This window comes from Petaurus breviceps, unplaced genomic scaffold (genome assembly GCF_028583685.1).
Source record: "Petaurus breviceps papuanus isolate PSGF00001 unplaced genomic scaffold, PetGlider_PUasm1.0 175, whole genome shotgun sequence".
Lineage (NCBI taxonomy): Eukaryota > Metazoa > Chordata > Mammalia > Diprotodontia > Petauridae > Petaurus > Petaurus breviceps.
The window spans coordinates 11,601,561-11,624,839 of NW_027185764.1; the positions used below are offsets into that span (position 1 = coordinate 11,601,561).

General features: G+C 39.8%; 1 protein-coding gene across 1 annotated transcript in view; it reads right to left on the minus strand.

The window, feature by feature from the left end:
- Window positions 1-23,279, minus strand: part of SDK1 (sidekick cell adhesion molecule 1) — a 1,154,843-nt gene that overhangs the window by 174,299 nt on the left and 957,265 nt on the right. The window contains exons 29-31 of the mRNA XM_069084769.1: window positions 15,761-15,876; window positions 11,753-11,942; window positions 8,373-8,471 (exon numbers count right to left, since the gene is read on the minus strand). Of these exons, the coding sequence (XP_068940870.1) occupies window positions 8,373-8,471; window positions 11,753-11,942; window positions 15,761-15,876 (405 nt within the window). The remainder of the gene's footprint in view (window positions 1-8,372; window positions 8,472-11,752; window positions 11,943-15,760; window positions 15,877-23,279) is intronic.

Consider the following 23,279-nt stretch of genomic DNA (forward strand, 5'->3'; position numbering starts at 1 on the left):
ACACACACACACACACACACACACACACCCCAGCCTCAGTTTTCCTATCTGCAAAATGGGGATAATAATACTTAGAGGATGAATCTCACAGAGGTTTGTTTGTTGTTTTTTTGGGGGGGGCATCAAATAGATAATAAAAGTAAAGCAGTTTTTGGGCCTTAAGGTGCTATGTAAATGTCAGTTGTTATTAATAATGAGCTGGGCTGAGAAGGAAGAAGGTAGTAGGCTAGATTGCATTAGGGAAGCGGTGTTGTACTTTGAATGAGCCCAGGTTTCTCCCTGTGACAAAGGTCTATCTTTTTAACACTCATATTCTTCTGGTGATCCTATAATGGCTAAGAGTCTTGGAATACCAGAACTTCTGAAGAATCAAAGTCATACAATACACAAAGGGAGAGGAAGAGCTGCACAGTGGGTGGGGGTGAGCTGCAGAAGAACCACTATAAATGATATCATCAGAGAAATAAATGATCAGAAAAGTAAGTGGGGCAGGTCTCGTGAGAGTAAAGAATGACAGCCCAGGTGCTGTCTACACAATGTCAAGAAATATGGAGGAAGGCCTTCTGGGAGGGCAGATGGGTTCTTTATAGATGATGTGTGGAAAGCAACAACTAAGAGCTGCACAGGAGGAGATGGTGAATTATGATCCAGAGGTTCCCAAGCTTATTGGGACTACCACCCCCTTTTCAAAAAAATCTAGTCTGCATTCCCCTGGGGTTAGGTTAGGTTAACCCTTATTTTTATTCAATGCCTCCCCAATTGCACCTGAGGCTACTACCTCCCACTCATCATTCCAGAATCCCGCAGGGGACCATGAACCTATGACTATTGGAGGTAGTACTCATGGTGGTGAGATAACAGGATCATTGTGGGAGCATTGTTAAATATTATTATTATTTCTTTTTAGGAAGAAGGTAATGAAGCAGACAGCAAGTGTTGATGACTCCAGGAATTGACAGTAATAGAGAGGAAATATACATATATGTATGTATATGTATATATCTCTATTTATCTATCTATCTATCTATCTATCTATCTATCTATCTATCTATCTATCTATCTATCTATCTATCTATCATCTATCTATAGTTTAAATGGATTGTAAGTCAAGTTAGAGGGTGGTTAGGTAGCACAGGGGAATAGTGGATGGAGTGCCAGGCCTGAAGTCAGGAGGACTCATCTTCCTGAGTTAAAATCCAATCTCAGATACTTAGTAGCTGTGTGACCCTGGGCTTCATTTAACTGTTTGCCTCAGTCTCTTCATCTGTATAATGAGCTGGAGAAGGAAATGGCAAACCACTCCAGTAAAACTCAAATGGGGTCATGAAGAGTCATTGAACAACAACAAAAAGGTGAAATTGAAGGGATTTGTTGTTGTTGTTTTTAAAGGATGGGGAAGACCTAAGTAAGTCTGTGGTAGTAGAAAAGGACTGAGAGACTGAAGATGGGGGGGCAGTGCAGGGGGTGGGAAAGAAATGATCTGGAATGCATAATCTTAGAAGACTGAGTGAGTACATCAAGAGTCCAAATAGTTGGGTTGGTCTTGGTAAGAAGAAGGGCCACCTCTTCGGGGAAAGGAGAATACAGAGTGGAGTTCTGATACGTAGGTTATAGGATACATGAGAGTTTATGATGTTCGGGAGAAAAGGAAAATTGTGGCAAAAATCTAGGTACATTTCTCCATCCCTCATTTTCTCCATCTTTGAACATAAAATAGACTAAGTTCTTTGGGGGGCAGGTTTAGTTCATTCTTGTCTTTTTGTCCACGGAATGAAGCACAATACCTTATACCTGCTGGGTGACTAAAAACTATTTTATTGAAGTGACTTAAATGGAAAATCTGTACTTTATGATCTATACCTTAGATCCCATAGACTTTAGGATCCCATATTCAAAACTGAACAGATCTTCCCTAAAAAAACAGCTCCCTTCCCTAACTTCCCAATTTCTCTCCATGGCCCCACCATCTTGCCAGTTACTTAGGCTTAAAAGCTTGGAGTCATTATTGACTTCTATTGCTCCCTCATCTAATACATCAAATTAGTTTCCAAGTCCTATTGAATTTTCCCCAGATTATCTCTCGTATATTTTTCTGACATTTACCCCCCATTGCAACTCCCCTTCCCTCACCACTTCTTACCCAAGCTTCCTATGTAGACTTCTCTCTAAAAAGCCTCTTGGCCTTCTTGCCTACATTTTATCCCTCTCTGGTTCATCCTTCCACATTATTGTCTGTACAGTCTCATTAATGCATGACTCTGGTCATTCAGAATCAAAGAATTAGGGGCTGGAAAGGACCTCAGATATCACTTAGTCCAGCATGTGCCTAAATAGGCATCCTTTTCTAAAATAAATCCAACAACACATTAACCATCCCACTTCCCATCTCCCTCCTCAAGACTTCCAGTGCCTATGTCATTTCTATTTTCAAAAACCTTCTGTCACTCCCCATTACCCACTCAACAAAATGGAAACCCCAATCCTGGCATTCAAGGCCTCAATCTGGATTCAATTTACCTTTTCAGAGTCTTCACATAATATACCACCTTCATGTAGTCTATATATAAGTCTAGTCAAACTGGACTCCTTTCCATATTCTACTCTAATCTTAGCCTCTACCATTTCCACAAACTTTGCTCACATTGTGGGCTCACACCCATACTTGGAATAGACAACCCTTCCTTTTGTTTCATTTGTTTGAGCCACTCTCTTTCTGTAAGGACTAACTCAGGTGCCGCTTCCCTATGAAGCCTTCCCTAATCCCTCAGCTGAAGGATATTTCCTCCTCTTCAAATTACTCTTACCATTTATGCTCAATCCTTATTTTTTAAACTAATGGAGAAGTAACATAATATAGAGACTAGAGTATGAGACTTGGATTCAGGAAGACAGGTTTAAATCCCACCTCTGACATAATCAGCTGGGTGACCTTAGGCAAGTTACCTAAACTGCCTGATCCTCAAACTCCTCATCGGCAAACCAGGATAGCAATATTCTTAGCAACCTGCCTTGTTGGAAAGCTATGAGGCTCAGATAAGAAAGGATATTTAAGATGTTTTAAAGTGTATGTAAATATCAGTTATTATCATCAAACTCTCCTTGTTTCATGATTTTTTTATATCTCCCTATGAGATCTATATTTTTTATATTTGAGTCACAACAATATCTGACACAGTGTCTCATAAACAACATTATTTTAGTGCACTTTTGTTGAATGAATGATCTGTTATTGACACCAGGACCAGGACTGAGTGACTTTGGGCACAAGCCTTAGTCTTTGTCAAGTCTCTCCCTTTCCTCAATCCTAACATGAGGATAATATCATCTGACTCCCACTTAACTGTAATGCTATAGACCAGGAGAATTAATACCTCCAAATTGCACTGACATTCCCAAAGGAAAGTCCTACAATCAATAAAAGGTATAAGAAAGCCTTTTCCCTTGTATAAATAGGAAAAAAATGATGCAGTCCAAGAGTGGTTCTTGTCGTTGCTGTGAGTAATGGCTAGTGATAGTGTTTAGGATAAAATATATACATACACACATATCTATATCTATGTCTATGTCTATGTCTGTCTATCTATCTATCTATCTATCTATCTATCTATCTATCTATCTATCTATCTATCTATCTATATCCTTGAAAAAGACCTAGTTATGTAATTATGGTTAAAGTGAAATCAGAAATATCAGTACATTGAATTTTAGTCAGACAAGGTCAGGGAAAATGCGTTATGTGTTAAGTGAAGATGAATGAGCCAAATCAATAGCACGAGTAAAACATGGAAGGGAAAAAGCACATTTTTAAGGTTATGAGTGACTTATGATAATAAATGCACTAAGAGTAAAAAGTGAGAAAAAAGCCAAATGGTAAGGATTAGAGACACAAAGTATGAAAAATATGATGCAAAGGAAGGCTTGACAGATTTCTGAAAACAGCTTACAGGTTGAGGAAACAGAAAGAATCAAAGAAAACCAGAGACAAAGAAGAACCATACCATGATTTAGGACAATGAACATTTTTTCCCCTAAAGGTAGAAATCTGATGCTAGTCCAGGAGACAATAGAGTTAGTAAGAGGTAGCAAGAATAATTTATTGACAAAAGATTTTGCATTAGAGTGGGAGTCTGAATGAGCAACCAGAAAGGAGATTTTTTTTTGGGGGGGGGGTCATTTCAAGCATCTTTGTTCCTTCTGATCCACCAGCCCTTAACTACAGACAGACATTGCAACAATGTACTGGTAGTCATTCCAGGAGAGCTGTAGTTCATTGTGTAAAAGTTGTATTTATCCTGGCATTAGAATCTTCTAAAATATGTTTTGCACGGCTGCAAGCAATTTCATACGTCTTGCGCTTTCTGAATAAACAAAAGGCGGCAGTTTAAGCTGCCTGTTAAATGTGAGGTCATTGTAACACCACCATTCGATTGCCCAAAGCAAAGAAGTCAGAAGATTGCCTTCCACGGTGCATACTAACACAGCTGCCGACCTCGTCACCAGAAAAAGCCAACAGCACCGGCTTGTTGGGGCTGTGATGCACCCAAAAGACAAACAATTATTAATTGGTTAGAGCACCTACAAAAAGCTGAATGATATTAGGACCCTCAAGACTGTCAAGCACAGTGGCTGTGTGGTTTGTTGATTTTATAGCTTATCCATTTGAGAGCTGGGACATGCAAAGGCAACATTGGATCGAAATATGAATTTGCAAACAAGGATTACATTCAATTTAGTTCTTCATTCTCAGAGGAGTTCTCGTACACACTTTTGTAATAAGCTCCAGGTAAATGTTAGACACAGGGAGGCCAGAAGGAATGCTAACTAGGGAATGGAAGGGTGCAGAACCTGACTGGCCTAGTCAGGGAATACACTTAGAAGCTTGGATGAACACAGACTTCTAGTAATGCATCACTTTAGTTTAATAGCAGTTAAGCATGTGTAGTGGGTTGGTGAGTGTGGGGAGGAGACAGTCATATTCCAGTGGTTACTACTGCATTCCCCAAAGGAAGGCTCTAAATGCTAAAAGCTCTTCATAGTAAAATATTTAAACAAATAAGCAAGTGGTACTCCCTGTAGGCTCCTGCTGGTGTGTTTCATGCTGTTAATCTCTTTTTGAAATGCGAGAGCATGTTTTGATATAGATTACAAAAATACTAGCTGCCAAGGTGCTTGTAGACTCAGAAGGCCAAGCTATAAGAGCAGGAACATTGATTGAAGATCTCTGGAGCTAAAGCTAGTCTTGCTTTTATGTTTTCTTTTCTCCATGTATGACTGTCTTGCACCTTTTGAAATTGTTTTTATATATTTCTACCAGCACTTTCCAATTTTGTATGCTAGCTACAATACCTAGGAAATGTTTATTACAATTATGACTAAATGCCATTACTATAAAAGTAATTCAGATGTGTGCTGTCTTCTGTGGGGAAAATAACTATGGTGCTAATTTATTTTTTGCCTGTTTTGTCATGGTCTGTGGGGACAAGCTAGAAAGCTGAAGACATTTAAACACTGTTCTCCTTTTTGCTTCTTGTGCTCTCTTTTGCCTTTTTGTGTGCAGGCCTCTATGGTGTTCAAAGGCAGCCCCTGGAATTTATATGGTGTGTCCTGCCAAGCCTCCCAGAAGCACTGCCCATGTGTGGTTCCCTCTTATCACATACATTTTGGGTTCAGAATCCTACTGGAGATCCACAAGGCTTATAGGATAAAGCCCAAATGCCTTCATCAGGCATTCAAAGTCTCCTGCAGCCTGGCTATGACCAGTCTTACCTTCCATTAATCCCATACACAGGTCCTCTGTTCCTTCAACTGGATGAACCAATCAAATCAAATCAACAAATAATTTCCAAGTTGACTGTCAACATGGAGCAGTAGAGAAGGAATTAGATTTAGAATCAGAGAAGCTGGATTTGACTCTTGCCTCTTACCAACTATAGTATCTTGGGAAAAAACCCATCTTCTGAGTCTCAGTTTCCCTGTTTACAGAACAAGAAGGTTTGACTAGATGACCTCAAAGGTCCCTTCTAGCTCAGAATGTGTGATCCCACTCTGTGTAATGCATTGGGAATGTTACAGAGGTTAATGATGAAAAATATTGAGTCCCTGCACTGGAAGGGCTTCTGGCTTAATTGCAGGGATAATACATAAATATGTGAAATTTTATATAATAATACTTCGATCTTTAAATAATCATTCAAGATGAGAATCAAAGAGATGTTATGAGGCTTGCCATGATTAATTGTCCTCTGAATTGTACAGACTATCATTGCTGAAGGGGGAGCTAAGCACAAAGATTGAGGATTTCAGGCTTGAGTGCTTAGGGATGGTTTTACATAAGCTGTGGGACTTGAAGAACGGTAGATTGGTGAAAAGCTGTATTACCATTTAGCTTTTCTTGTCCAAATTAGACTATACAGCCTTTGAGGGCATGCAGTGTACTTTATTAATTTTGTATCCCTCATATCACCTGGCACACGACACAAGGCATTGCAAGTACTCAGTAAACATTTGTTAATTTGATCATGATTTCCGGTCATATATTCTAAGCATTTAAATTCTTTCAGTGCCCCAAGTGAGCCTCTAAAACTATGTAGAAGAGTGGTTGATCTCCACAAATGGAAGAATTTTCCTAGAGGGAGATCCTATCCTGATAAAATCATAGGTTGAAGTTTATAAAAGATAATCTATGGACAATTGCCTGCTGGGATTTGTAAGACCACTTGTCACCTTGAAATAAATAGCCAGTGGAAGAAAAGACAATGTCCTTGTATGAGGAAGGATGAGCCAAAGGAAAAGGGAGTGGGGATCATTCCTAAGTCTACAATATAGTTTCAGCTGTGAATTCATGCAGAGCATAGAATTTTGGTAGTCATAAGATCATAGCTCTGGAGCTGGGAAGGACTTCAGCTGTCTTCTAATTTAACCCCTTCATTTTATAGATGAGGAGACTGAGGCCCAGAGAGATTAAAACAGGAGTGAGGAACTTGCAGTCTCAAGGTAACATGTGGCTTTCTAGGTCCTAGGGTTCAACCTTTTGACTGAGTTCAAGTTTTAAAGAACAAACCCTTTTATTGAGGGGATTTGTTCTGTGAAGTTTGGATTCAGTCAAAGGGCTGTACCTGAGGACCTAGAGGATTACATGTGGCCTCAAGGCCTCAGGCTCCCCACCCTGGGAATGATTTGCCCATGGTCCCACAGCTAGTCATTGGCAGAACTGGAATTTGAATTCATTCCTGTGATCGGGAGTTCATCACTCTTTCCACTGAGCCTCAGTGCCTAATTGTTCTCCATCATAACTGGCAACCTTTCCTGTAGGCCCTTCTGGGTTAAGAACAGCAGCAGGAGGAAGGGGTGAGAGCAAAGCAGGGTTTCTCTGGCTGCAGGGAAGTTCTCTGTGAGCATGTGAAACATTGCAAAGAGCTACCTATTTGAAGAAACTCGGGGGAATAGGTCACACTGCACTCATATGTTTAGTGACCCCATTTGGTGATTTCCCTGTTGCCTCTCTGCCAGATGAATTATCTGGAGGCTCTGAGGGCAATGAACACCTAAACAAACCACTCCTAGAACCAATGATTAGGATTCCAATAGCAGGAACCTGCAATTCAACAGGTCACCCAACTCAGACATTCTATAATTTTTATTCTTCCCCCAAAAAAACCAGCAACCAAGACTCCATAACTCTAGGGATTAGAAGGGAAGGGACAATATCAGAATAAAATGAGTATCACAGTCTTTTCATACAGTATTTATAGAAACGTGACAAGTACAAGTTTTGTCTTCAAGTAGGGACTATTAATTTTTAATATAAGCAGCCATCTCTAGGGAGGGGAAGCTTTAGGGCTCATCGTAAACTGCCTCCCTGGATGGAAAGCCCAAAGCAAATAAATCCACTGGGCTCCAACAGAGTATTCTCTTAAGAAAGATCCCGAAAAGATAATGCACAAGTACTGTACTTCCTGGCAGGTCACAGATGGTGCTGAGACCAGGGGAGCAAGACCGAGTATAAATCTTCTGTCAGAAATGAGCAAGTTGCTTATCAAATCCTGGTCCCAACTGTATGCTGAGTTCAAAGCTGAATGGCAAGTTAATTTCAGACAGTAGTACCAATGGTGTGGGGTAGAGAACAATGAATACATGGAGGAAAACAGGCCCTAGAGGGCCCACAAAATGAAAGCGATTTCAGAGAAAACTTCGAGCGTATCCCACAAAAGGATGGGAGGCAGAGCTAGATAGCTGCAGCTGTGATTTTTAGTTCTTAGATTTCACCTAACAAATGGAGGTACTCAGTGGGTTTTCTCAGTCTTCCTCAAGCCCTGCTTCTCCATACATTTGTCTATGACTAGAAATTACTCAATCACGGCCCCCTCTCTTACCCAGAATAATCCCATTCGGTTCCTCTGGTGGTTGCCACACAATCCTCACGGAGGTCAGCCTCACTTCAGGAAACACAAGTCTCACAGGTGGACCTGGAGCTGAAGAAAATAAACCGACATTTCAATGAGTCAGATCTTATGCACCTAACAGCATCTTTCAGAAACATTATAGGGCAGAAAGACTTCTGTGGGCTGGCCTGGTCAGCTAGCCAGGGTGCAAGAAACTGTTTCTACAGGAAAATATATTCCAAATTAGAAACAACTGACTTGCAAAAACATGCTTTTGGAATACAGTTAGACTATAAAGGGAGTAACCTGTAACTTGGGACTACTCTATATGAGCCTGAAGAATTTCCTCATTTTACCTTGCATGTATTTGAAATGGCAGAACCTAATCCTTAGAGCACCAAAGAAATGCAGTGTCTCGCACAGGGTATGGTATGTTGATAGATATACTCATATTATGCATTCTAGAAATCTGTGGAGGGATCATACTTCCCCATTAAATGTGAGCTCCATAAGGACAGACATTGCGTCTTACCTAACTCGGCACCTCCTTTGCCTATTATATACAGTATATATTTAATAAATGTTTTTAATACAATTACTTATAGAATGAGTAGTAAACAGAAAGCTTTGCTAAATTGCTATATCAGTCACAATATATAAATACACACATAAAAATCCCACCTTCTACAGAAAGTCATTCCATCTCTCAGCCCCAGGCTCTTGTCTGGCCGTCTCCCATGGCTGGAATGCTCTTTCTCCTCCTCCCTGCCTACTGCCTTTTCTGGATTTCTTTAAGTCCCAACTAAAATTCCATCTTTTATAGGAAGCACTTTCCAACCCCTCTTAATTCTAGCGTCTACCCTCTGGTAATTATTTCCTACTATTCTATATGTATTTGTTTGCATGTTGTTTCCCCATTAGACGGTAAACTCCTTGAGGGCAAGGACTGTCTTTTGCCTCCTTTTGGATCCCCAGCACAGCACAATGGACACTTAAATGTTTATTGATTGATGATTCATTGATACACATGCAAAACGGAAGAATTGAATAATTTAAATTTAGATACCAATTTGCTACAGTATCTTTGGCTAATCACCATGCAGTCTGTACCTCATTCAGCTTATTTGAAAAAATGAAGATTCAATTAAATTCAATAAGCATTCGTTGAGCTCCTTTGGTTTGCCAGATACTATAGCAGGAACAGAAGATGTGAGGGACAAAATTATGAAAAAGTCCTTTCTCTGCCAGAGTTCCCATGGTACTGGGCAGCGGGAGAGGGTACAATATATACACAGAGAAATGCACACAAACACCACTGGGACCTGCTTCACAATCATTAAGGACTCTGAAAATTAAAAGCACATCGAAAGCAAAGTCATTAGGATCATGTTGTCAGGGCTTGACGTCGCAGGGGCTGATTTTCAATATTACAGATTATCCAGGTTCCTTCCTTCTCTTCTTAAGCTCTTCTGCTTGATGCCCTTTAACATATTTAATATTTCCTGACAGTCCCGTAAATGGGGTAGACCTCCAATCTATACTAGTGGACATGTAGGAAAGGGGAAGGAAAAACATCAGGTCATTTAATCTGGCTCCATGTTTGCGTTTCTAGTTAAAAGACCTTGTGGAAGAGGTTGAAATTCTCTTTTGAAATGATTTTTTAAAAAATATCATCTGTGATTTTCAATTATCCATGCTAATTGAGAGCTGACTAGACACAGATGGCTATCTCAGTTCTTTTGTGTGGTACAAGGGCACCAAGGATCTAGGATGTCAGAGTCCTTGTGAGATATATTTACATGAATGATTAGGCAAATAAGTTGTGTGACCTGTGTAAGAATGATTCCATCATCAAATTTCCTTCCTGTAACTCAATACCTGATTACTTAGTAGGAAAGAAGGCCCATGGATCTAGCTGCATTAAATGAAATAAGTTTGTTTCAGTCCCTTCAACCAGCGATGGGTATTTATGTCCCTTTCTCCTCCCCCCCAAGTTTACTCTTAGACCAGCCTTACTGACTTTGCATATGCATTATGAACACCTGTGTTTGAGCATAATAAGTACACAAATGAGGCCACAAGCACATTAACAGAGACAACTGGCAGTCAAATCTTCTGTCTTAGGTTCACAAGTTGGTACAAATTTGAAAATGCGTAGGCACTGAAATTGGCCTGTAGCATAAATCCCACCTGTGTTATCATTCTGGTTGATATTTTTAATTAAATTTGAATAGAGAGGGAGACACAACATGTTTATGTTGGGAGTGTGGAGAGAGAACAACCTGTGTCATTTGCCAATGTGTACTTTAGGAGGAAACAACTATAATTGACTCCTACTTGAATAATTTTAACATTTTCCCTATCTCCTGTTGGTTCATGGCATTCAAAAGATGCTCTTTCCCTACTGAGTTTTACAACAAGAATCTTGCCCCCATTTTCCTTCTTACAAAGTGGCCCCACATACCCCGAGCTCCTGACTTATAGGAAAAAGGAACAAAACAATTAAGGATTATTGTCCTCTTTATCTGGGCAAAGCCCAGTAGCCTCAATCTCTCAGTCTAAGGTGGAGAAAACAGAGCTTTCACTCAGCAGTTCAAACATGTTTGCAGCTAACTTAATTACTTCAATAAAGTTGCTTAAGGAAATTTACAGTTATTTCATTTCTGTTAGGCGCTTTTGATTCCCAAGGTGGATTTTTTTTTATTAGGATCAATAATTTTTTCCCTTGACATATTCATTATACTCTACTTAATAATGAAAATGTAAAGGAGCTAACCTTTAAGTGTTTGACATCTGCAAAGCGGAAAAAACATATTTACTGATGATTTAAACTTCCATAAAAACAAAGCAGTCAGGACGTATTTGTTATTCAGTACTGCTAATACAGGAATCTGGGGACTTCTCCAAGCCCTTCAAACACATCAAACTGTATATGGGAACTTCTAATTATCTCTGGTAATGCAAACAGTGAGAACTGGAAGAAGCACCATGAGGATTGAGCATACAGGTCAATAACAGATTTTTTTTTTTCTTCTGGATTTGTATAGACAGCAGATAGAATGCCAGTTTTATATCTTTTATAGTCCCAACCCAAGCCAGCATTTACTGCTCCTTACTACAGCACTGTCTATTGCAGAGTTATGATTGAAATTCTACATTGGTTCATAATTAGGCTGTAAAAATTCACTCCAGGCTGAAATTGGCCATATAAATGCTCTGTGACTGAAAAACAACTTTGTTTTGTTTTCATCAACGGGAAAAAAAATAGTTTGAAAATTAAGTTGAAAACGACAAAAATCTAAACTGTTTTGATTAGAAAGGAAAACCTGGAAAATGAACAGGGAAAGCAAAGGTGCAAATCATAAACTCACCATCATCCTTCGTTCGCTCTAAAATGGGAGGAGAGCTCGGGACTCCATTTCCAATGCGTGTGAATGCCAGCACCTGGAGTTCATAGAGCACGTATTTCCGCAAGCCTGCCAGGAGAACGGACTGTGTGTGGTTCCCTCTCACTACGTGGGTTTTGGGTTCGGAGTCCAAATTTTTGGCCTTGAATAGAATCTGAAGCATCAACAGGCATGAGGGAATAATTATTGTGATGTTATACATCTGTACACAAACCCCAATATGGATGATGTGGACTGTTTTCAAATATACACCAAAGACAGGAATGCATTTCTCCTCAAAAAGCAACTGTGCATGAGATTCATGGCTCCAGTTTTTTTTTTATTTTTTTTATTTTTTTAGGGCAACTGGGGTTAAGTGAGTTGCCTAAGGTCACATGGCTAGTTTGTGTGTGTGTGTGTGTGTGTGTATGAAGTATCTGAGGCTTGATTTGAACTCAGGTCCTCCTGACTCCAGGGCCAGTGCTCTATTCACTGCACCACCTAGATGTCCCTTGGCTCCAGTTTTTAAAGATGGCATTTGGTGGGGGGGGGGGTGAGAGGAAGGCGGGAGAGGGGCAGATAGTGTTGGTGAAATTGCAATATTTAGTTTGAATTATAGTTGTCCATAACTTGGAAAGCTATCCTCCTCTTCATGATTTGAAGGAGTTGTGACTCTCAACTGCAGGAGTTAAAATTGTGTCTCCAAAAAGAAAACCTTGACCACAAAGGAATAAGCCTTCTGAGGAAAGGACCAAAGTACTTCACATTCATGTAATTCCAAAGGACAACCTTGTTCATGCTCCTGGAGGATGACAGCTAATCAGAAGGGACCTAATGAAATGAGTCAAGCAGAGCCCAAAGACCCTTCAGCTACTTCTTCATGAGCCATCTCTGGTTCCTGGGCTTCCCATATGACGCTGCATTACTTTGAAAGGCTTCTAGAATCAGTGAGTGAGTAAGAAGGGAATGTTTGAATGGGAAACTGTGAGCTACCGGTGAAAACCCAAGAAAGAGATCTGGGACTAAGACCACGTGGTTTGTCCTCTGAGGATGTCAGTACCATATATTGCTACAGTAAAACAAAAAAAAATGCCAACAAAATACAGGACATCATCGAAAAGAATAGTGTAAGCCAGAAAACATCCTCCTCCCATTTTATAAAACTATCATCCCTCTACCCTTATAAGATGGTGCCTGTGTCACCACATTTTAACAAAGAAATAATAGATTTATGAAAGGTGAAGAGAATGGAAACTAGAGTGGTTCCTGGGGTGGGAGACTACCATATAAGATCAACGTGGACAGTCAAGGTTTGACAGGTGACACAATCAAAATCTGTAATACAAATAGTGTAGATAGGCTCTAGTTCCAAATTAGAAATACCACAAGCAAGTACCTTTTGTGGAAGAGAGTCTCCCACCATACTGGGTTCTACAAGTGAGGGAGGAGTGAAATAAAGGAGCAGTTAATAATACAGGGATGGATGTGTAGTCAGGAAAACCTGAGTTCAAACACAGTCCCAAAGACTTACTAGCTGGAAGACTCCATACATCACTTAATCTCTATCTGCCCAGTTTCAATCAATCAGTATTTATTAAGTGCTTTCTATGTGCCAGGCACTGTACAAAGAACTGGGGATATAAAATACAGTCCATGCCCTCAAGGAGATCATGATCTAATGAGGGAGAAGAGTATGAAAGCATACAAATGAGATGTATATGGGATAAGTAGTGAATAATTAACAGAAGGAAGGCATTAGAGTTAAGAGGACCTGGAAGAGGCTTCCTATGAAAGATGGGATTTTGGCTGAGACTTAAAGGAAGCCAGAGAGGGTAGTAGGTGGGGAGGAGGAGGGAGAACATTCAGGTATGGTGGCTAGCCAGAGAAAAGCCTGGAGCTGAGAGATGAAGTGTCTTGTTCTTGGAACAGTCAGGAGGCCAGTGTCACTGGATTGGGGTACATGGCAGGGACTAAGGTGTAGGAAGACTGGAAAAGTAGGAAGGGGTTAAGTACTAACAGTCTTTTAATGTCAAACTGAGGATTTTGTATTTGATCCTTCAGGCAATAGGAAGGAATTGGGAGTTTACTGATTAGGAGGGTGACATGGATAGACCCCCACTTTAGGAAAATCACTTTGGTGGCTGAGCAGAGGATGGAACCGAGGGAGGAGAGACTTGAGGCGGGCAGACCCACCAGCAGGCTATTGCAGTGGCCCATGTCATGGGAGCCTGCACCAGAATAATGGCAGGGCAGATGAGAGAATGGGGTGTATTCAGGAGATGTTGGAAAGGTAAAATCTATAAGCCTTGGAAACAAGTTGGAAATGAGGAATGGTGAGAAATTGTGAGGAAGACAGGATGGCCCCTAGGTTGTGAACCTTAGGGGTTTGGAGGAGAGCATTGCCCTCTGCAGTAAGAGGAAAGGTAGCAGAGGGGGAGTGTCTAGAGGAAAAGACAAGGAGTTACATTTTGGACATTTGAATTTAAGATGTCTTCTGGACATTTAGTTCAAGATGTCTGAGAGATAGTTCAAGATGTGAGACTGGAGGTCAGCAGAGAGATTAGGGTTAAGTGAGTTTCCGAATTTAACCTCTTTCTGCCTCAATTTCCTCCATAAAATGGGGCTAATAATAGGACCTAGCTCTGTGGGTTGTTGTGAGGATCAAATGAAATATTTGTAAAGTGTTTTGCAATCCTCAAAGCACTATATAAATGCTAGCTATAAATATTAGCTATTATTAAGAGAAATACCAGGTATAATGCTTCCCCTAAAAATCTTACAGCCCTCAAGTGAAGTGTGAAAGAGTGCTATTGTAGACAGAATGATGGAGTTGGGAGTGAGGAAGACTAAATTCCTTAACCTCTCTCAGTATACTCATCTATAAAATGGAGATAATGATACTTGCAGTGCCTACCATTCAGGATTGGTATAAGATTCAAGTGAGATAATGTTTCCAAAGTGCTTTGCCAGCTGTAAAGTGCTATGCAAATATAAATTGTTTCTATAGTAAAAGGGAATTATGATGCACACAGAAGGTAACAGGCAATTCCTCTTCCTAGAAAATAAAAATGGACTGAGAAAAGGACTTGGATAAATTTATGAATTACAAAGCCATAAATCAGAGAATCAGAGAATTTCTGAGTTGGAAGAGATCCTTGGTTGACATCTAATCCAACCCATGTTTAAGGTGTTGTTTTTTAATGCCTTCTTCACTATGCCCAAGAAATGCTCATATTTCATGTTTCATCTGTGGGTAGACAACCTTATGGAGGGACTTATTTCTCTATAGGAAAGGTCTCAGTGTTACCAAAGTGCTTCCTTATATGGCTTCTAAGAGAAGCTAACCTAGACTTTCTAGCTGGGGGAGAGGGGGGTGGGTGGGAGAAGAAAAACAAGAGCCTTTTACTACACATCATTTAGGACCCTGAGCATCATTGAGGACATGGAGGGTCTGGTCCTATAGGACAATTTGGTCCTACACGTTTGTTGATCATCATTATGCTGGGTCCTATAAAGCATTAAAAAAAAACCCAAAAAGCAAAAAATGACATAGTCCTTGCTAGGATCTTGCAGGCTAGATTTGTAGACAAAACATAAGATAATTACAGAATAATAGAAGCCTATTTAATTCAATGCTGGTTATATTTAGAGCTAAAAGCTATAGGAGTTCAGTGAAGGAAGAGATCAATGTGGCCTGATCAAAGTCTATGTGAAGACACTGGGATTTAGATCCTCTGGACACATGGAGAGACTAGCAAGGCCATGTCAGGCAGGCAGGACAAAACGAACAAAAACTTGAAAGTGGGATTGAGCATGGTGTGTGCAAAAATGAGAACCTCCCTGAAAAAAAGGGTTTGTGTGAAAAAGTTATGGGAAATAAGTTTAATGTAACACATTTAAAACAAATGACAACTTTAAAACCCTGAAATATCAAGCTTTTTTTTTTTAAAAAAAAACCAAAAATCCCAATAACAACAGTATATACATTTATACCTTATAGCCCAGTATGAGTCCATTCTGGTCTTGGTCAGGTACAGAAGCCCATGTCAATAAAATCTGAGTGGAGCTTACAGCCTCAACAGAAACATTTTCAGGAGCAGCTGATGGAACTGAAGGGAACAGAAATCAGCAACATCAATGGCCAATCAGTGAAACAATTAAGCATCTACTAGGTGCCAGCCCTTGTGCTGAGTTGTTGAGGATACAAGACAAAAAAAACTCCTGTCTCTGAGGAGTTTTTTCTACAGGGGAAAACAACATGACCACAAATAAAAGCCAAGCTTCCACAAACTGAGGAGCCTTTTGACTGTGAGTCCCATTTTATGTTGAATATTAATGATAAAACTGATCTTGAAATTAAAATGTCTTCTGAGCACTTAGGAGTGATCAGAATTAAACCTGTCTTAGAACAATAGAAATATAAATCTCCTCGATATTAGCAATTAATATCAGAAATCCTTAGATACTCAGAAGCTTATTCGTCTTTCCTGAGTGAGTCCAATCAAGAATTTTGTGCTGTCACTGACTTCATTAACTTAATGGAAATAAAGGAAGTTTCTTGTCTCAAAAAAGTTAGAAAAACCCAGTTAGAGAACAATGAGTTATGTCAGATTTCAGAGGCCATCTCATATCATCAAGCCCACTCTCTCAGTTTACAATCAAGGAAACCAAAGTTCCCCAAAGCATTAGAGGCAGGATTCGAACCCAGGTCCACTAACTAGATCTATTGTTCTTTCCACTGTAGCATTTAGTTGTCTTAATTCACAACAAAACACAAAGGATTCAGTTCTGGGAAAATGGCAGTATATGAGGATTTCTGAGGACAAACTACACTGAAACCCAGAGAAGGACTCTCCCTCCTCCAAGATTCTGGGCTTATTATATAGACTAAGTTTAGTTTTAAGGGTTGACCCAAGTTGGAAAAATCTGATTTAGTTCATATTGAAGTTTTCCTAAAAGTGAACAACTGATCCCTTACAAATACTCAAGGTAACAAATGTAAGTCAGGTATGGTATAGTAATTATTTCACCCCACAGAAATGGGACTTGCAGGATCTTAAAAACAGGGGAATAAAAAATAAGATGAACAGGAGCCCATAAGTAGCTACATAAAGCACGTGAGAAGCGCCAGCACTATATGAAGTACTCATATAGCTCCTAAGTTTCTCTTGGAAGGGAACTGAGCTTGGAGTCACCAGTGGGACAGCTCCTTGTCATTCCTGTGGGTCCCAAATTCCCACAGACTAATAATACATAGTCTCTCTGAGACTTAAAGTGCTTTCTTCAGTTCAGAATCCTTCTCACTTCTTGGGAAGACAAACACAACTCTGTGGCTCTCACACAGGCAACCTCTTTTCCATCAGCCCAGCAATATTTGAATACATCTCTCTGATACCAGAATGTGGAGAGGTCAAGATTCCTTGTTTCCCCAAGTCTAACATCTTCTTCACGGGCACGAGGGCCATGTTAATGATCCTTTTCTTTCTCCAAGAAGCAGTCTGTTCAGGAAATTCCCTTCTCTCTCTCTCAAAGAAGTCAGTTCTCTACATTCTTCAACTTGGGGCTAACCATGAAGCAACCTCAATACTGATGCTCCCTAGGATGGCTTCCTTTTCTGGCTAGATGCTGAGTTATCATTACCTAGGAAATCAAAATCACCCATCCTCTGCACAGGAAGTTAGGGTTCAAAGCACTGTCTATAAACTCATTTCAGACCAAGTGGCCCAATATTTCTGATTCTTCCACATATTGCTACAGGACCTCTTACTATTGTCTAAGTTACCATATTTTAGTCTGAGAAATGTCATTTTCAGGTAACCCATTTTAGGCATATCCTTAGAAAGCTATAGTTGAGCCCAGGTAACTCAGGATTGCTAGAGAATAGAATGGGAGAGATTCCTTCTCCCTTCTTCTCAAGCCTAACTTCCCAAGAATGCTCCATGGCACTCTAGAAGAAAAGCATCAAGAAAGACAGACAGAGAGAGAGAGAGAGAGAGAGAGAGAGAGAGAGAATGAGAAAAGTCTGTTATTCTATTGTAAGAGGCACAAAAAGATAGATCCTTTGAAAAGAATCTATCCTCCTGAATCTCAGCATCATCTATTACTGAAAACCAATCAAGAATCACATTTATGTTCTTAACAAGGTACCAAACCACATAGCCAAAGTTTCTATTTCTGGTTCCTGACAAAGGAATGTATCTTGTAACACCATTAAATTGATTATTTTATTGTTTCAGTCATTCAATCATGTCTGACTCTTTGTGGACTATACTTTCTGTGGGATTTTCTTGACTCAGAAACTGGAGTAATTTGCCATTTCCTTTTCTGATGGATTAAGACAAACAGCAGTTAAGTGACTTACCCAGGGTCACACAGCTAGTAAGTATCTGAGGCAGGATTTGAAATCAGTTTTTCCTGACTCTAGGCCCAGCACTCCATTCACTCAGTCACCTAGCTTCCTCCCAAATTGATCATAGATCCTATCAAATTAAGTGAGGGACTCTCCTAATTCATCCCCTTTACATAATATATATTAAGATACTCACTTGATTACACTTAAACAGGAAAAACTAAACCCACTCTTTTTTCTAATGTGGCGATTACTATCTAGAATGACATTACTCTTTCATAATTCGGGGGCAGTCAGTTAGGCGACATGGTAGATAGAGCACTGGACCTGGAGTCAAGAAGCACTGAGTTTAAATCTGGCCTCAGACACTTACTATGTGATCCTGGGCAAGTTACTTAACCTCTTCCCCCTTCCTGCCTCAGTTTCTTCATCTGTACAATGGAGATAATAATAGCATCTACCTCCCAGGGTTGTTGAGAGAACCAAATGAGATAACTGCAAAGTGTTTAGCGCAGTGTCTAGCACATAGCAAGCACTTTTGATAGCTATTACTATTATTTTTATTCTGAAGTGATCCTCTAGGTTTGTAAATTTGGAATGATCTAGCTACACTCCTCAATGCATTATGCATGTACTAAATGTGTAAAACTCCGTGATCTTTGTTTGTATTATCCTTGTTGCTATAATCTAGCAAATTTGGGTTGTTTAGGGGTTTTTTGTTTATTTGTTTCATTCTATCTGTATCTTTAATTCAATCTCACTAAATCCTGACACTAACTTTAGGACCAGTGTGCACAGGCCTGGAACTACATGTTGTTCCCTAAGGTGGGATGTAAGCTCTTTATAGGCTGGAATGTTTGGTGTTTAGTGTTGTCTTCCTAGTGCCTAGCATAGTGCCAGATCACAGTAACTGTTTAACCTTACCCCCTATGTTTGTTGAGTTGAATTGCACATAATATTTTACATCTGATTTGTTTTGCTAATTTTCTCACTTGTGTGTTTACCTCTGTACCAGCAGGCAGAGATCAGAGGACCATAGAAGCACAGATTTAGGACTGGAAGAGAGCTCCAATGTCATTTAGGCCAATGACCTCACATTTTACACAGATATGCAGTAGCTTGCCCAATACCAAACAGTTAGAACATAGCAATTAGTTATCAATGCCAGGTGTTCCAAACCCAAATCCTGCATGCCTCAGTTTAGGTCACTAATCTATGGACCCTAATAAGCTACTGAAGAAGAATAAGGAAAATGCATCATTTTATTGGTAAACTTTTCAAGAGAAGTCCTCATTAGTATTAGAAGGGATATCCTGTTTCTCCAATATCTTACTTGAGTCCTAAAGAAAGTAAAAAAAAAGCACACCTCTGAAGTGCTGGCCCTAGAAGACAGAAGGTGGAATGGGCTTGTGAGCATACAACACAGAAGCAAACACTTAAATTTAATTTTTAACTACCCGTTAACCAATTGGCCAGAACACAAGCAGAAAGCCTTTGTTTCAGAGTATTGTCTGCAACGAGTTTCATAAAACCTGATTCTTAAATTTTCCTGCACTGACATGGTTTTATCTTCCAGATTTATCTTCCTCTTCAAGTATATAATTATGTTAAAGGAAAATAGATTGCCATAAGCCACGAATGTCTATAGAGAGCTGCCATAACTTTATCTGGAGATCTTCACACAGTTACTCTCACATCAATCATTTCTCTGACTAAAGAGGGAAAACAAAAAAGGCAGATGGGGGGCAGGGAGGGAAAACTGTAGGAGCTGAATGAAGGCCAGGTCTCTTTTGTCATATTTACCCATTAAAGTTTGAGCCACTTTCTAAGAAAAACTTAAGGAAGCCTGAGAAATCTTTCTGGTTGCTAGGGCATAACAACACACATTATTAGTATCATTAAATGACATTTACTGAGTACCTGGTATGTATAGAGAACTCTGCTAGGTCCAGCATTGTACAGTGGTCCCCATTAGAATGTAAAGGCCTTTCAAATTTCTCCCAGTGCCTTGTGTGGCATCCTATGCAGTGGATACTCAATAAATATTGTTGACTGACAGAGAAGGGGAAATACAACAGCAGTGTAACAATAAAGATGGGAATGTTAACTTGTCCATGACCTTAAGAGAGCTATCACTCTCCTGCTCCCCAAGTGAAGATGGCTGTCATATTTTATTTAATTATTTCAGGGAAGGCAGCACTGCCCAGCTAATAGAAAATTTTATCAGAGTGCTCATCAGAAGGAAGATAAATTCGTATTCCATGTGTGAAGGCAGAGGATGAATTTGTGGTTAACCATCTGTGGGTTGTCCGTCAGGCCTGAGCACTGGAAGGCAGTATTTTTTTTTAAATCATGAGACTTTAAAAAGTTGAAATATGAAAAACTAATACCCATCAGGTGTTGATGGGAATCATTCATAGCAAAGTCTCTTTGGATTAGTGATGGAAGCATCAATAGCTTTCTGTAATATTTTAAAAATAAAACTGGGCCTCGCCTATCTAAATCTCCCACTATCCTATAAGAGGAGCCCTGGTTTTATTTGCTAGGCCTAATTATAGTTTTATTTGGTCCACTCAAGAGTGAGGATATTTCTATCCCATATCACTGCCCTGAGTCTAAACTTGCTTCGGACCACAGCTGCCTTAATATATATCCACCTCTGTATTTGTTTCTAATTGCTTTCACTGTACTTCATAAATTTCACTTTGACATTTATCAGAAAATTGCTTTAAATATGTTTATCTTTTTTTAAAAAAGGGGTGATGAACCAGTACCTTGAAACAGTTATGAATTAAAGAAAACACTGCCATTTGCATCGGTGAAAATAAAAACAACATTTATATGATTTTATTTCCCCATTTTATCTTAGAAGAGGATAGAACACCAAATGGACTTTATGTTCAAAATCATAGTGTTGCACCCCATTCCTGTCTGTTAAAGAGTGAGTCACCATAGCAATACAACAAATGCTTTTCTCGATTTCTTAACTGTTTCCTGGAGGTCAGTCTCTAAAAAACACTAAGTGCTCAATTCTTACTTCCTATGAGTGAGTAATCACTGATTTTTTCCCCCCAAGACCTGGTTATGTACAGCCATTCACTGTGTCCTAGAGAATGAGTACAAACAAGTGGTTTGGATCAGGTTGGTTTTATGGGCAGGTTGGATGGCTAGATTTCTAAAAACCAGAACATTAAGGAAAGAGAAACTTCATTTTTAGATGTTAGCCAGTCAACAGTCATATCTTTATGGCCTCAAATGATTCTAATGCAACAGTGACTGTCTAATAGGGGCACAGTCACTCAAGCAGTCTGCTCCTTCTAAGTACCAAATCTATGTGGCTGCTTCGAGAAAAGGAGAACAAAGAGTCATACTCTCTACTTCAGAGAATGTATGGGTATCCTGTAGTTATTTCCTGTTGGCTCACTGCTTGATTGTAGAAAGTTTATTGTTGTTTTTTTAATTGGATGCTGAGTTGGAATGGAGTGCACATACAGAGGAATTCAATCTCTTTTTCTTTCCTGCAAAGTATAAAGGTGAGCTATGGAAGGTTGACAGATCATGCCCATCCCCACCAGGGCTGGCTCCTAGTGCACAAGCTCCTAGGTAGGCCTGTATCTAGGATGGGGGTCACCTCTTTGTGTCTTTTTTTCTTTGGCACAAGGTCTTTTTTGATCTTGAAAGGTGAGAAGAGCAAGCAGAGGTCCTATCACAGAGCAAGGGAAGGTGACAGTCCTGAGGAGCAATGTCCTTGAACCAGACTGGAAGTGAGTCCACTTGGCAGCTGAAACACTGTGCCCCGAAGGTAAAGCAATGACTTGTTTATCAGCTATAGCAAACCCATAAGTTAACTTGGTGGTGGGGAGAATGATCGTTGCTCCCACCTTAAGACCGAGTTAGGGACTAAGGGGACAGTGCACACCAGTTCAAAGGGATGTTTTTATACTTTGGTTCTTGTCATATCTTAACAATAATTATTTCTTTATTGAAATCAATTTAATATTAATTGGTTAATCAACACTGAGGAGGAATCCAATGGTTAATTTGATAATGGGGTGCTAATTATGGGTATCCATAATGTTAAGGAGATATTAGCCGGCATTGGGGAAGTGATATTGGAGGGGATGCATGTGAGAATGGGAGCTCAACCTGAATGGAAGATGTAGTAGCTGAGTTTTGGGGATCTGACCCACAAGTATCAAAGGAGCTGGGGCACTAAGTTCAGAGTTTCTATATAGTACACACACAATATGTGGAAGAGTGCCAGTTCTTACACATGTTGGCACAGTGAAATAATTTATTTCAAGGCTTATTCAAACTCTTCTCAACCCGAGTAGCTGTTTTCTGATGGATTTTTATCCTTTTTCTCCCTTAATTTCCTCAGCTTCCTCCTATACTCTCACCAATCCCATCCACCTCTGTTGCCTTCCATCTCTATATATTATATAAAGGCTTATTTATACTTACTGTGTATTGTAGGTGTCATGAAACCCTTTCAAAACCCTGCTTAAATTTAGTTCTGAATGTTCTGTTCCATGTAAGCGATATTAACCCTTCCAGAAAACAGCTTAGGAAAAACTCTTTTACTGAATCAGTTCGTACAAGTTACAGGTTGCTAAATATTGCTGAGATAACTCTCCTCAAGAATTTATTACCTAAGTAACTAAACACTATACAAATGAAACTATACATCTTCCGGCTAAATAAATCAACTGCTGAAGGGGCGGGGTAGAAGAGTGGGAGGGTGGGGAGAGGGGACAAGGCAGACTCAAAAGAATAAAGTAAAAATTTACTTCCTACTCTGTTCTTGTGTCTCAAGGTGATTCATTTACTTTACCAAAAACAACTTCTTTAACACTGCTTCTGAAGGCAGGGGAAAGCACATTTTTCCATGAAAAGGGCACATGACTCAATCTCATTATTGGCAAATACCTTTTGCCCTTCACAAGTTGACTTCTATGATATGATGTATCGGCCTGGATCTGTAATTTCATTGGTATAGGGAACTCCCAGGTAAGAAGACTCCCTCTGCCAATGCATGTCAGCACCTTCTCTGTAACTTTTAGTCTCAGAGAATTGCCTATGACCCTGAGAGCTTAGGGGAATTTTCGAGGTCACAGAGTAAGGGTATGTCAGAGGCAGTTTGAGGCCACCTATGTATGCACC